The sequence below is a fragment of the Coptis chinensis genome, chromosome 8, assembly GCF_015680905.1.
Source record: "Coptis chinensis isolate HL-2020 chromosome 8, ASM1568090v1, whole genome shotgun sequence".
In the NCBI taxonomy this organism is placed as follows: Eukaryota; Viridiplantae; Streptophyta; class Magnoliopsida; order Ranunculales; family Ranunculaceae; genus Coptis; species Coptis chinensis.
Window position 1 is genome coordinate 9,854,007 of NC_141463.1, and position 13,283 is coordinate 9,867,289.

General features: G+C 37.1%; 1 protein-coding gene across 4 annotated transcripts; it reads right to left on the minus strand.

Moving 5' to 3' along the window:
• Positions 1-36: 36 nt before the first annotated feature.
• Positions 37-10,856, minus strand: LOC147479834 (putative disease resistance protein RGA1). Of its 4 annotated transcripts, none has more exons than XM_086577639.1 (7): positions 7,246-10,856; positions 6,417-6,557; positions 6,167-6,331; positions 5,433-5,607; positions 4,216-4,377; positions 3,363-3,876; positions 37-1,088 (listed from the first exon to the last, which is right to left on the minus strand). In XM_086577639.1, exon 1 carries the CDS (start codon positions 10,648-10,650, stop codon positions 7,270-7,272), a length of 3,381 nt encoding a protein of 1,126 aa, XP_086433765.1. In that variant the 5' UTR covers positions 10,651-10,856; the 3' UTR covers positions 37-1,088; positions 3,363-3,876; positions 4,216-4,377; positions 5,433-5,607; positions 6,167-6,331; positions 6,417-6,557; positions 7,246-7,269. The 4 variants fall into 4 exon arrangements, with proteins under 4 accessions (XP_086433765.1, XP_086433768.1, XP_086433766.1 ...); XM_086577642.1 differs by having other exon boundaries at positions 37-1,130; XM_086577640.1 differs by having other exon boundaries at positions 37-2,580.
• Between the last annotated feature and the right edge of the window lie 2,427 nt (positions 10,857-13,283).

The window sequence follows — 13,283 nt, forward strand, 5'->3', positions numbered from 1 at the left end:
AAAAAGGTCTTAAAGCCTGGACAAACAACGTGGAAATAATTTTCAACAGAGTATCTGAAAACTACTAGTGAGGTTGTTACTGATTAATATCATAAATATATTTACACTTAAAACCGAGACAAAGTGTCCTTTTTGTGTAGTAGTTAACTAAGATGAATGTATGCCCTTTTCTGAGTTTCCGTGTTGGCGATAATCCTATCGTCAAAATGGGTGCAATGCTAAATCCCTGTGCTGGAAGGACATGGACTGGAGGTTCACCCACACCACACCCATAGATCCCCAGATGACCACAATCTGTGATGCTAAGTGTGGTGTGGGTGGGGGGATAGGATATATATCTCATATAAACACTCGCCAGTCACCACTCTGTCAGGTCACAACTCATCAATCTTCCACCAGTTGTGTAAACATGGATGGAATTATTTCCCCGACATCTTTCATGAGTTCAACCTCTGCATTTGAGGTCTCTATAAGCCATCCACTCGAGCTTGTCACTCTCATAGGACATAAGCAGTTAGTTTCCATAGCACATAGCAGCCATCTGGGCAGTTGAGGGTCAGGCAAGTGCGGTGGACAGTCGTTTTTTCCACCTTCATCACCAGAGCCAAAACAAATGCGAAAAAAATTATCCATACTCAAGACTTCACAATCCTCAAAACCCAAACTTTCCTATTCATCCACTTTTTTCCTCAAACCCCTTTTCCAGACATGGATGATAGTTGTGCCACCTGTGGTCTGTGCTGAATCTCTTGAATGGGTCGCTTACGGTGCATGTGGCCATTGTGAAGTCTGTTCCACCTGTGTCTCTCTTCTTCACTTCATCTGTGGTGATCTCAAATGTTGCGTGTGCAAAACTGAATCACAATCTGTTTTTTTGTCACCAAGGTTCGGGTTTGTTGCAAATGTTGCTTCCATGACATATATATTAACTTGTTAAAGGTCAAATTTTGTTGCAACAGCCAAGTGCACACTGCGGTAGACATAATCTGATCTATTTAATATGTCATGGAAGCAAGCACACATAAAGCATCGTCAGCTGTAACCTTCTCTAAATTTTGAAACTATGTGGTACTACTTTCACCACCCATCTGCATACAGCAGCGCACGTCGTAAATAAAGATAGAGACCAGCTGTAAAAGTGAGTTAAAATGTGCCAGTTAATCACGTCAAAGATTAAATTGAACAGAGCTTGCGGTTGTAAACAAAAAATTTGCAAAAGAACATCATTTCGTTACTCAAGTATGCCCATTATATTCTAAACATTGGATGTAGTGCATTTTACACTAACTATAGTTCCAGATTATTATATTCAGCAAATTTGTGGACTATATATATATGTACAAACAAGTCAGTTTTGCATACACTACAAGAAAGACATGATGATACAAGTCTGACAAGCTATGACTGAATAGAGATCAACCAGTGGTACGGTTACCTATTGGGGTTTCAATTTTCACTGATAAAGATACTGTAATAAAAAAACCAAAATTAAAAAAGAAGGGATGAATCGTCTGGTGAAAATAATAAAGTATCATATGTAATCTAATGAAAATTGTCATTAATCTGATAAATAAAGAAGCAAAAACTGATCAGGTTCATCATACACCTATTAAGGAAAACAGTCCAGGTGCTATTCTTGTGTAGACATGGTACCATCACAATGCATTCAAGAGGTATAAAAGGTGACTCATTTCCCGTAGCAAGATTATGTGGCACTAAAAATCTGTCAGTAGTAGTTTTAGGTATGTAATTTGGTTAATGCATTTGATGCTCTATAGCACAATTTGGTCAATTACACTAAACTGCATACACATACGTATTGAAATAGTGCTTAGAGATACAGGGATGCAGAACGCAGTTTCAACGGTATAAAGAATAGAATGCCAATCCAAATCGGGTCTGACAGAGTTTCTCTTCTAGACGCCAGACTAGATTGCATATAAGGAGGATACTAAACACTTGTTTTTGTGATGTGGGGCTCATAATAGGTGTGACGTGTGAGTCAGTGGCACCTGGTGCCAGATGCCAGTTCGAGTGTCATCTCAAGGTTGCTACATTCTGAATATATAGCAACATATATGCACAAAAATATGCAGGACAGAGAGAGATGAATGTGATATGAACATATAGAGAATCAGTGAAACTTAAATATAATGTGTGGTGTAAAGAGAAAAAGTAAAAACACAACCAATAAGAGATTGTTGATCAGTTGTAACATTAGCACACGGACACGAAGTACACTACATGCACGGATGCACCCTTGTGAATGTAACTAAGAGTACAACTAGGGAGAATTCAAACAAAAAAACAGGGGAGAGCAAAACCATAGGACTAAAGGATCATATCACACGTATTCCACCTCAGATACAAATTAAAATTGCCAAAACAAAATGTGAAATCTACGTCAGGTAGCCATTTATGTGAAGAAACAATATGAAACTATCATTATTAACCAACAAAAGCGATAAAACACATTCAAACACATTCTACTCTTGTATGCCATCTCGGCCTCATCTTACTTTCTAAACTTTTCTCCATATATCAATGCAAATACTAGTAAATTCCCTCACATTAAGGACACTAACAAACATTATAAATCACTATCAGAATCAGGAAAGTGAAAGAAAAAAAAAATAACACAATCGAGAATAGGAATAAAAGACGCATTCAAGCATAAGGTTGTAAAGCTACCAAGTGTATTGTAGAATCTAAATCATATTATGGTACTTCATGATATACATAAAAAGTTCAAAACAATGCTTGCACTTTTGCAACAAAAGAAAGACATAAGAAAATACTAGCGAATTACAAATTCCACTTGATCACAGATTAGCTAAATGATGTTCTCAATTTCTTGACCAGAAAATTATTTTTATAGGCCTGGTGTTCCAGTTAGTGTTTGATGGTTTACAAACGGGCCGCAGCCAATGAGCTCAAATATGAGGAGCTTGGGTTTGGTAACAGATTAACATAGCTGATTACAGGGGAGAGCAAAATAAACCATAGGACTAAAAGATCATATCACACGTATTCCACCTCAGATACAGATTAAAATTGCCGAAAAAAAATGTGAAATCTCAAGTCTAAGTCAGGTAGCCATTTATGTGAAGAAACAATATGAAATTATCATTATTAACCAACAAAAGAGATAAAACACATTCGAATATGTTGAAAATTAACTGTTATTGTTAGAACATACACCCAGGATTGATTCCTAACATATAAGTAACTTTGGTGACAAAATCAACAATAAAAGGCTAAACATTGGTGTTGATGGTTTAGAAAACATATTAAGTCAAGAGAACATTATGCGATCAATGAAAGTTTAGAAAATTATGTATAGAATGAGATAAGAAACTTACCCTAAACATTGGAGTTGATGGTTTCACAATTCAACATGATTCTCGACTCGAAGGTGGGGAATCCGGTTCCAGTCCTCGCTTCTATATAGTTGTGGATGACATTCGATGACGCGCAGCGAAGTTGAGGCGGGAAGCTGTAGCAGCCACTCCGGTAACTTTCTCAAATTCTTGCAAAACCTAATGTTCACCAAGCAGAGCAACGGACTCCATATGTCTAGTCACAAAGAACTATTCACATAGTACAACAAAACACCACTCACTGAAAAGGCATTCCTTTCTCTCTCCAACTTAAAGACAGCAACTATAAGGTTCATTTCTGGATGGAATGCAAGAACCCAAAACCGATCATCCTCCCTGCGGAAAGTCTGAATACCAATCCTCTTTGTGACATCTCACACACATATACTTTTATCCTCGGAATTGGAGACAATAATATCGTGCTTTGCATGGAACATTACACAAGAGACGGTGTTTGTATGCCCTCGCAATGTCTCCACCTCCCAAGCTTTCATATCTGGAGAGAAAAAAAAATGCAACTTGCTTATTTGTGAAAGATACCCCACGCCCAACAATAATTACTTCCAAAACAAATCATATTTATGTTAATAATAAAATCCAGAACAAATCATATTTATGTTAATAATAAAATCCAAAACAAATCATATTCATGTTAATAATAAAACAAATCATATTTATGCAACAATTCAAGTTGTTTGTGTCTATTTCCAGAAAAAGAGAGACGTCACAAACAAGTTCTCCTATCCGAGGAGAAAAATACACAGAAATGAAAGTTACAATGCATGACCTAGGAGTTTCTTATGTATGTAATACACTTGATCGTAGTTTCATATACCTTATGTGTTGATGTTTGTCGACATGGCACTTGAGCTGGCGTTTAAATAACAATCATCTTGTTCAAAACAATCTCGACCAACCTGAAAGCCATCATAGTGCTGGATAAAGCTCATGAGTGTACTTGGGCTTCATCAACTGGGCCCTAGTGCTAGCTTTCCACCTTTCACGTATGAATATTGTCTGATTATTTATTTCCAACTAATTATCTTAAAAAAAATATTATTTCCACCTCTAGGTTTTATACGTTAAATTGGCAAAACAAAGTTCACACTACATAAAAAAGGCTTCCAAGTGGTTTTATACTTTGGCAAATTATCAGATATGACGATAGAGATGGAAATATCAATATGCCCGCGAATGTGATATGAACATATAGAGAATCAGTGAAACTTAAATATAATGTGTGGTATAAAGAGAAAAAGTAAAAACACAACCAGTAAGAGATTGTTGATGAGTTGTAACATCAGCACACGGACACGAAGTACACTACATGCACGGATGCACCCTTGTGAATGTAACTAAGAGTACAACTAGGGAGAATTCAAACAAAAAAACAGGGGAGAGCAAAATCATAGGACTAAAGGATCATACCACACATATTCCACCTCAGATACAAATTAAAATTGCCAAAACAAAATGTGAAATCTACGTCAGGTAGCCATTTATGTGAAGAAACAATATGAAACTATCATTATTAACCAACAAATGAGATAAAACACATTCAAACACATTCTACTCTTGTATGCCATCTCGGCCTCATCTTACTTTCTAAACTTTTCTCTATATATCAATGCAAATACAAGTATATTGAGCTAAAACTACATTCTCGTCCAATTGAGTCAATGGTATGCAACAGCAAGTCAGTAACACTATTTCAAATATTTCACTCGCCACCAATAAAATGATGTCATGTCATACACATTTGAGTGTTTGACACTGCCAAATACACTTTAATATGGTTGTCTACGTACTATGTGCGACAAGAAATGCATATTCCATTGCTTTACAATCAGTAAAGTTCTGATTTCTTTCACTAGCTCGAAATCAGCTACATCAATTGCAAAACATACATTGATATACTGGACATGATAGCACAGCTGATTACTCATGGCACTGCTACTGGGTAAACAAATAAACCCACAGACTGAGTAATTAGGGACGGCATGCAATAGACCATCATAGTTGTCTTACACAATTTGAAATGAGATTACGTACCTTATACACACAAATGAATAAGAATAAGATCACAAGTATTTTGAGTGCACTTGTGCTTCTTGCTTTCCAAAATTCTTTAGTTCACTTCCTAAGAAAATAAGTCATACTTCATCAAATGGGTCCAGTGCTAGCTTTCCACCTTTCACATATGAATATTGTCTGATTATTTCCAACTCTGGACAAATAATAGGTTTAACAAGTTAAATTGGCAATAAAAAGTTTTTACTACATAGAAAAGGCTTCCAAAGGGTTTTATACTTTGGCAAATTATCTTATATGAAATTAGAGCAAATCCGTGAGATGGATGAAAAATCAACATGCTCACAAATGTGATAGGAACATATAGAGAATTAGTGAAACGTAGATATAATGTGTGGTGTAAAGAGGAAACATAAAAACACAACCAAATATCAGAACCTATGTAACATCGACACATGGACACGAAGTACAAGTACCCTTGACAATGTAACTAAGAGTAGAACTAGGTAGAATTCAAACAAAAAACAGGGGAGAGAAAAACCATAGGACTAAAGGATCATATCACACGTATTCCCCCTCAAATAGGAAGAGCTTGGGTTTTGGTAACAGAATATATAACATAGTTGATTACTCATGGCACTGCAACTGGGTAAACAAAAAAACATACAGACTGAGTACTAATTAGGGACACCATGCAATAGACCATCATAGAACTACGTACACAGTGACTTACATAATTTCAAATGATGATTTACCTTATACATGCACGTCAATAAGAACAAGTTTTGAGTGCACTTGTGTTTCTTGCTTGCCAAAATTCTTTAGTTCACATCCTAAGAAAATTAGTTATACTTCATCAACTGGTCCCAATGCTAGCTTTCCACCTTTCACATGTGAATATTGTCTGATTATTTCCAACTCTGGACAAATAAAAAGTTTACCATGTTAAATTGGCAATAAAAAATTTTCACATAGTGTCTTACATAATTTCAATTGGTGATTTACCTTATAGATCGCACATCAATATGAATAAGCTCGCAAGTATTTTGAGTGGACTTGAGCTTCTTGCTCGCCAAAATTCTTTAGTTCACTTCCAAAGATAATTTGTCATATTTCATCAACTGGGACCCACTGCTAGCTTTCCACCTTTCACATATGAATATTGTCTGATTATTTATTTCCAACTAATTATCTACAAAGAAAAAATTTTATTTCCACCTCTTGGTTTTATTTCCAACTAATTATCTACAGAGAAAAAATATTATTTCCAACTAATTATCTACATCTAATTATCACATATGAATATTGTCTACAACTAATTATCAACAACTAATTATCACATATGAATATTGTCTAATTATTTATTTCCAACTAATTATCTACAAAGAAAAAATATTATTTCCACCTCTGGGTTTTACACGTTAAATTGGCAATACAAAGTTTTCACTACAAAGAAAAAACTTCCAAAGGGTTTTATACTTTGGCAAACTATCTCATATGAAATTAGAGCAAATCTGTGAGATGAATGGAAAATATCAACATTCTTACACGGACACAGAGTATAGGCACCCGTGTAAATGTAACAAGGGCAGAACTTGGGGTGAAAAAAAAGGCGATGGGGGAGAGGGTTACAGATTAAATTGCCAAAAGAAAATATGTGAAGAAACAATATGAAACTATCAATAAGTTGAAAATTAACTGTTATTGTTAGAACATGCATACTCTCAGGATTGATTCCTAACTTTGGTGACAAAATTAACAATAAAGTCAAGAGAACATTATGCGGTTAATCAAAGTTTAGAAAATTCTGTAGAGAATGAGATAAGTAACTTACCCTAATCATTGGTTCTGTAGAAAATTATGTTCTCGACTCGAGTCGAAGGAGGGGAATCCGGTTCCAGTCCTCGCATCTTCTATGTAGCTCTGGATGACATTTGATGACGCGAAGCGAAGTTAGTGCTGGAAGCTCTAGCAGCCACTCTGGCAACTTTCTCAAATTCTTGCAACCCTTAATATCAAGAGTTTGAAGTCTACGGGCATGTTGTATTTCCTCTGGCAAAGATGTCAACTGAGGCAACCAATACAACTCTAAATCTTGAAGGGAAATGAGATGCTGAAAATCAACCGACATGACTTCCAATTCTGGACAATCCCAAATTTCCAACTGCTGGAGGGCTGTTAGATGTTGCAGCGATGATTCAGATAGAGATTTTAGACTCCCACAATTAACAATCCGCAATCTCTCGAGAGAAGTCAGGTTTCGTAAGCCCTCCGTCACAGATTCCAAACCTCCACATCTCCAAATACACAATTTCGTAACTGTCGAAAGGTTTTCAAGTTCCGTAGGAAGCCTTTTCAGTTTGTCGCAATGGTAGATCTCCAATTGTTGCAGACGCGTAAGGTTTCGTAGAGGTGCTTCTGGAAGAGTTTCCACTTCATCAAATCCCGTAATCCGAAGGTCAGAAAGATTGTGTAGATTTTCCACCGACTCGAGCGAAGGATCGTTGCCTTTCCCCACAGATAAATCTGTGATAGAAGACGGCAGTGGCGTGGGTAATTTCAATTTGGGGCAATTATAAAGATCCAATTTTTGGAGGCAAGAAGGGAATAGCAGACATTCCGAAGACCATCCTTCCACGTTAGGCATGTTATAAAGTCCGAGAAAAGTCAGTTTTGGGAGTGCGGTAGAAGACCCTACCCAACCAGGCAACATCGCACCTGGGTACCCATAAATAAACGACTCTTCGATGTTCGAGTGAGGCTGGAGTGCTTCTAGTACCTCTTTGCTGTTGTTGCATTCAATTTCAACGTCAGACCCACCAACCGGCCACCGTAGGTGTAGCTTTAACAGGCTCCTCTTACTCCTTAAGTTGGCTTTGTAAGCATCCCTGTGATCAACCACATTCTGAATCCCATTTATGGTTAATTCTCCTTGAAGATGGTCTAGCTTTTCCAACTCCTGGATACCAGCAGAGTCACTAAGTTGACTTACCACAAACGTACTTAACTGCTTGAGGCAAGTCAATTCACCAATTCCCAATGGCATGTGAGTCAACATTGGATCCTCCATGTTAATGTCAACGTAAATGTCACTGCCAATCACTAGTTTTCTGAGCTTCCTCATTTTGCTCAAGTTCTTCGGCAACATTTTAAGATTGCGACATTTCTGTAGGTTAAGGGTCTGTAAATTTGTTAGGCAGCAAATAGATTCAGGTAAAACCCTGATTCCAACTTGATAAAGATCAAGGCACCTCAACTGCTTCAAGTTTCCGATTGATGGTGGTAAAGTTGTTAATTTTAAGTTGGAGCTTAGCACTAGTATCTGCAAGTTTCTTAGGTTACAGACGGATTTGGGTAATGATGCAATGTTCATGTTACTGAGGTTGAGATACCTCAAGTGTTTTAAACGACTGAAAATAGGTGGTAGACTACTTAAGGTCCATAAATTGCTGAGATCTAGCACTCTTAAGTACTCAAGTTGTGAAAGCCTTGATACAAAGAGCTCTAAAAGGGAACTGGTTGCACAGTGCTGGAAAAGGATTGTGCGGCAGAATGATTGGGATTTAAAAATTGTGTTCAGAGTTGCTTGGGATGGTGCCGAATCATATGTCACCGATACATGTCTTGCCTTCTGAGGGACATCTCTTATCTCACCAATTTTCACAGACAAACAATCATTGGCCATAACTGAGCATGCAAGATCGTGCATGAGATCGTGCATCTTAAACTTCGTAACGTTTTGCAAAGTTACATCTTCATCCATGTCTTGCAGGAAGAAAGAGCGCCTTAGTAACTCGTTAAAAACTTCACCACCGATGTCTTCCACCTCTATCCCTCCACTAGATTGGATAAAACCATTTGCCATCCATTGATGGATCAATTTTGCTTTCTCCATCGTATAATCTTTTGGATATATGGAGCAATAGGCAAAACACTGCCTCAAGATTGGAGGCAAATGGTTGTAACTCAATCTCAATGCAGGTAAGATGGTATTCTCCCCATGAAGAGTCCAAATTTCGCTGTCTCTTACACATCTCCAAAATTCATCATTTCTGGAGTGTAACAAGCTTCCTAGTGCCTTTACAGCAAGTGGTACACCTCCACACTTGCTTATAATCTCCTCACCCATTTTTCTCAAGTTTGGAGTGATCTCATCGTTCTCCATACCAAACGCATATTGCTTGAATAGAAGCCAACAATGATGCTTTGGTAGAAAACTGAGTTCATGTGTTGGATTAATGATGCATGTGGTAGAGTCTACAAATGTTTGGAAACGTATAGATTCTACCACTGTCGGGAGACGAGTTGTTACAATGATTGAACTGCCTTCATCTCCACATGTGAGAAGACGTTTTATTTTATTCCACCTCTCCCGATCAGGGTCCCATACATCATCCAATACAAGCAAAAACTTCTTGTTCTTTAATAATTTTTCGAGGTAATTTTGCATAGGATTTATCTCTGCAAGATCACAGCCTCTTTCAGAAATAAATTCTATAATCATTTTTGCAACTCTTTTGAGGCTGAAATCATCAGAGATACAAATCCAAATTCTGGTATTAAATTGATCTACAACTCTGACATCATTATAGATAAATTGAGCAAGGGTGGTCTTTCCCAAGCCACCAATTCCAAGTATAGGACAGATGGAAAGATTGGTTTGACTCTTCGCATTGTCTAGCAGTATCTTCACAATAATTTCTCTGTCCTCATCTCTCCCATAAACTATTGGTTCAGTTAGTTTAGAGCTAGTTTCTCGGTCGGGACCTAACTCTGTACCACCATCCTCTTTAAGTCCAGGACTCAAATGAAACTTGAGTCTTTCGGCAGCAATATCATCAAATTTTTCCCTGACTTGTTTAATTCTTTTTCCCACTTGGTGACGAAACACAAGTTGTTTGAAATCAAAACAAGTTGAGAGGGAGTTACTTACTTGCTTCCCACAACTCGGCTCCCCAGCCTCTGACTCGGTGCGTTGAAATTCTAATGCGCAATCATCCATGATGTTTTCGGCTTCATAAGCAGCATCCTTGAGCTTTCTTAGCCAATCTCCAATCAGCTTGTCTTTGATCTGTTTCGTCTCGGCGTCGTCAAGGACAGATCGAACAGTGTCCAAAGTGCTGGAGAGTTTTTCCAAGTCCTTCTTCACACCATATAGTGAGCCAAACTCGGTCCTGATGAAAGAAGTTAAATTGGAAAAAAGTAGTTCAACAATGGGAGAAACAAGTACATCGGCCATATCGTAGTGAAGGGATGCTGATGTAATTTTTGTGTTTAGTTTATTGGAAGTATGAGAGAAAGATATCGCAGACTTGTATAAATAACTTATTGGACACTTGCATGCTTGAAACAGACGAAAGGAACATCATGCGCTCGCTGCACATAATGGCATACTTCATTTGAATAGTAATCTTTAGTAAAAGGCGACAGAATACTTCGCTTTGTGCCTCCCGGCAAGATATGCTTTCAGTAAGTCATAAGTTTTTGCATGGTGCTTATGATATGTTATTGTTTAGTAAAAGACGAAAGAATAGTTCGCTTTGTGATCAACGCAAGAATACTTCGCTTGGAGGTCAAATGATTCCGCCGGACTGCAACATATACGATATACCCTTTGGTCCTGCTGCTTCTTACCATATGAATTATTACTCGGACTTAATGTTTGACTCCATAATCGGAACAAGATCGAGGAACACTTGCCAGAGGCCTTTGAGCAAAGATCCCCAGGCACAGATTTTCTTGAAATGTCTGTTCTCTGTTTCCATTACATAACACAAACAACAATAACAACAACAACTCTAGTAATTAATTAACGCTACTTGCTTTGTTTGAACTTCTCTTCTCTGTTAGTGACACAAGCTTCAACAGAAGATAAAATTTCAAATAGATTTTTCCGATTAATCTATTTGGTATTTTTAATCACCTATAAACTTGTTCAGATTACAAATTTAATTGGTGTTTCAATGAAACTATAGAAAATCCAACAAACCCACCCTTCCTAGAAAACTCAGATTATGGTGTCTCAACTCTCATCAAGAATCCATAAGGGTAATAGATTGAAAAATTAGTTCAGCTGATTCTGAAAACACAATTTTCCATCTCCGTTTGCAGTGAAAGGTACAAACATCGAATATTGAATTTCATACAAAAAATGACACAGAAGCTCCACAATGTTGAGAACTACTGATTAAGCTACAACAAATATACTTAAGCGTAGTAATCTCTCCCTTCTATGTGAAGAGTCTCAACTTCTACAAAAACATGAGAAATACAAAAATCATTTTCAATCAACTCATCTGAGAAGGGGAACAAAGCAAACCAGATGCTTTTTGAAGACTGCTATTTTGTATTTTACAGGTTCGACATCTTAGGAGAAAGACAATATTATAAAAAAGTATGAACACATATCAGAATGTTTCAGCAATTTTGCATTTGTTAGCAATAGGGTTCTTGACTCAACGTCGTCATCAAAATGATTTACTGCACCTCCAAAACGTTAAAAAAGCATGAGAACAGAATACCCTGCTCAAGCATACACGCATTTTAAATGGCAACAAATGAGTTTTCAACAACCACTGTCCGAATGTGCTCAAGTTTTGTGAGGACAGTCTTCTCTCCATAGAGATCATCCTCCACATATTTCTGCCGCATCTTCTAGTTATAGATATAAATGTTACTGTTTGCGTGTGTGTGCGTGCACAGAGATATGACACGCTCCATGGATCAGGATTTTATGACACGCTCCATGGAGCCCAGTGCAGATGAAATGCACATACGTATTTCTAGGTAAGAAATTCTCAGCAGATAACCACACAATAGAGACAATGATACACATTTTGACAACTGAGAAACGGTTAGACTCAGGGAATAGTAAAATCAGGTCATAAAAGAGGGAATAGGGAAATTCTGCTGAAGAATGCGTTGAGGTTTTGTACGCTTCTGCTTCAAGACATCGTTCATACTGTATAAGATAGAAAATAAAAAAATATTTAAGTTGTAGGCCTATTCAACAAAGGTGAACAAAATTACAGAAAAGCAGAAGTATAGGCAGTGTCTAGAACCGTCTTGTCTAAATCAAGGAATTCGGTTCCGAGATCATATCTCTATGCACCAGTGTGCATCACAACAAGATAGATGGTATACGAAAAAAAAAAAAAAAAAAAAACGGCCGTTTCTACCATTGGAGGAAACAAAGACCAGTAACATGAAACCATCGGGAAACGGACTTTTTTTTTTCTGTTGAGTGGGTAAAGATAGATTTGCTTTTCCATTCATAAGGTTCAGTGGGACAAGAAAGACTAAAAACAAAGAGGACTAACTAGAGCAAAGAAATGAAACAGATAGGCAAAGTAGATAGCAAGCTCGGCACACTAACAAAAAAAAAGGATATCAAGCTTGGCTCGATGTAATATTGGACTCCGGTCTAGCCACTACTAGGCAACATCAATATGAAAATCCCTTTCATATCCATATCAAGAGAGTAAATAAACCTTTTTTTTTTCTACAGTTTTTAGCAGGATAAAATTAGTTTCATTCAAAATCAACGAGAGCGGGAAGTTGCATTACTAGTGGAGAAATTAAATATCTAATAACATAGCTACCACGAAAACTTTCATAGAAGTTTCACAAATAGTCTGCAAGTAAGAATACAAATAGTAGCAATTAGAGGGTACTAAGAAAGTAAAGACAACAGCCTTATCTGAGATCTCAAGGAAAGCCTAAAGAAACAATTATTGGAAAAAAAATGAAAAGATTAACATATTACATTAATGATTAATCATAAATTTCATTCAATTGAAAATGCTACTTGTGAAGAAGGCTCATACCGAAACTTGACAGCAAGTCAAGTTTGACAATAAGCTTTGACGTTTC

Bases quoted from the DNA above. Each gene is read 5' to 3' on its own strand.
- LOC147479834 (XM_086577639.1), bottom strand. From the start codon at position 10,650: ATGGCCGATGTACTTGTTTCTCCCATTGTTGAACTACTTTTTTCCAAT.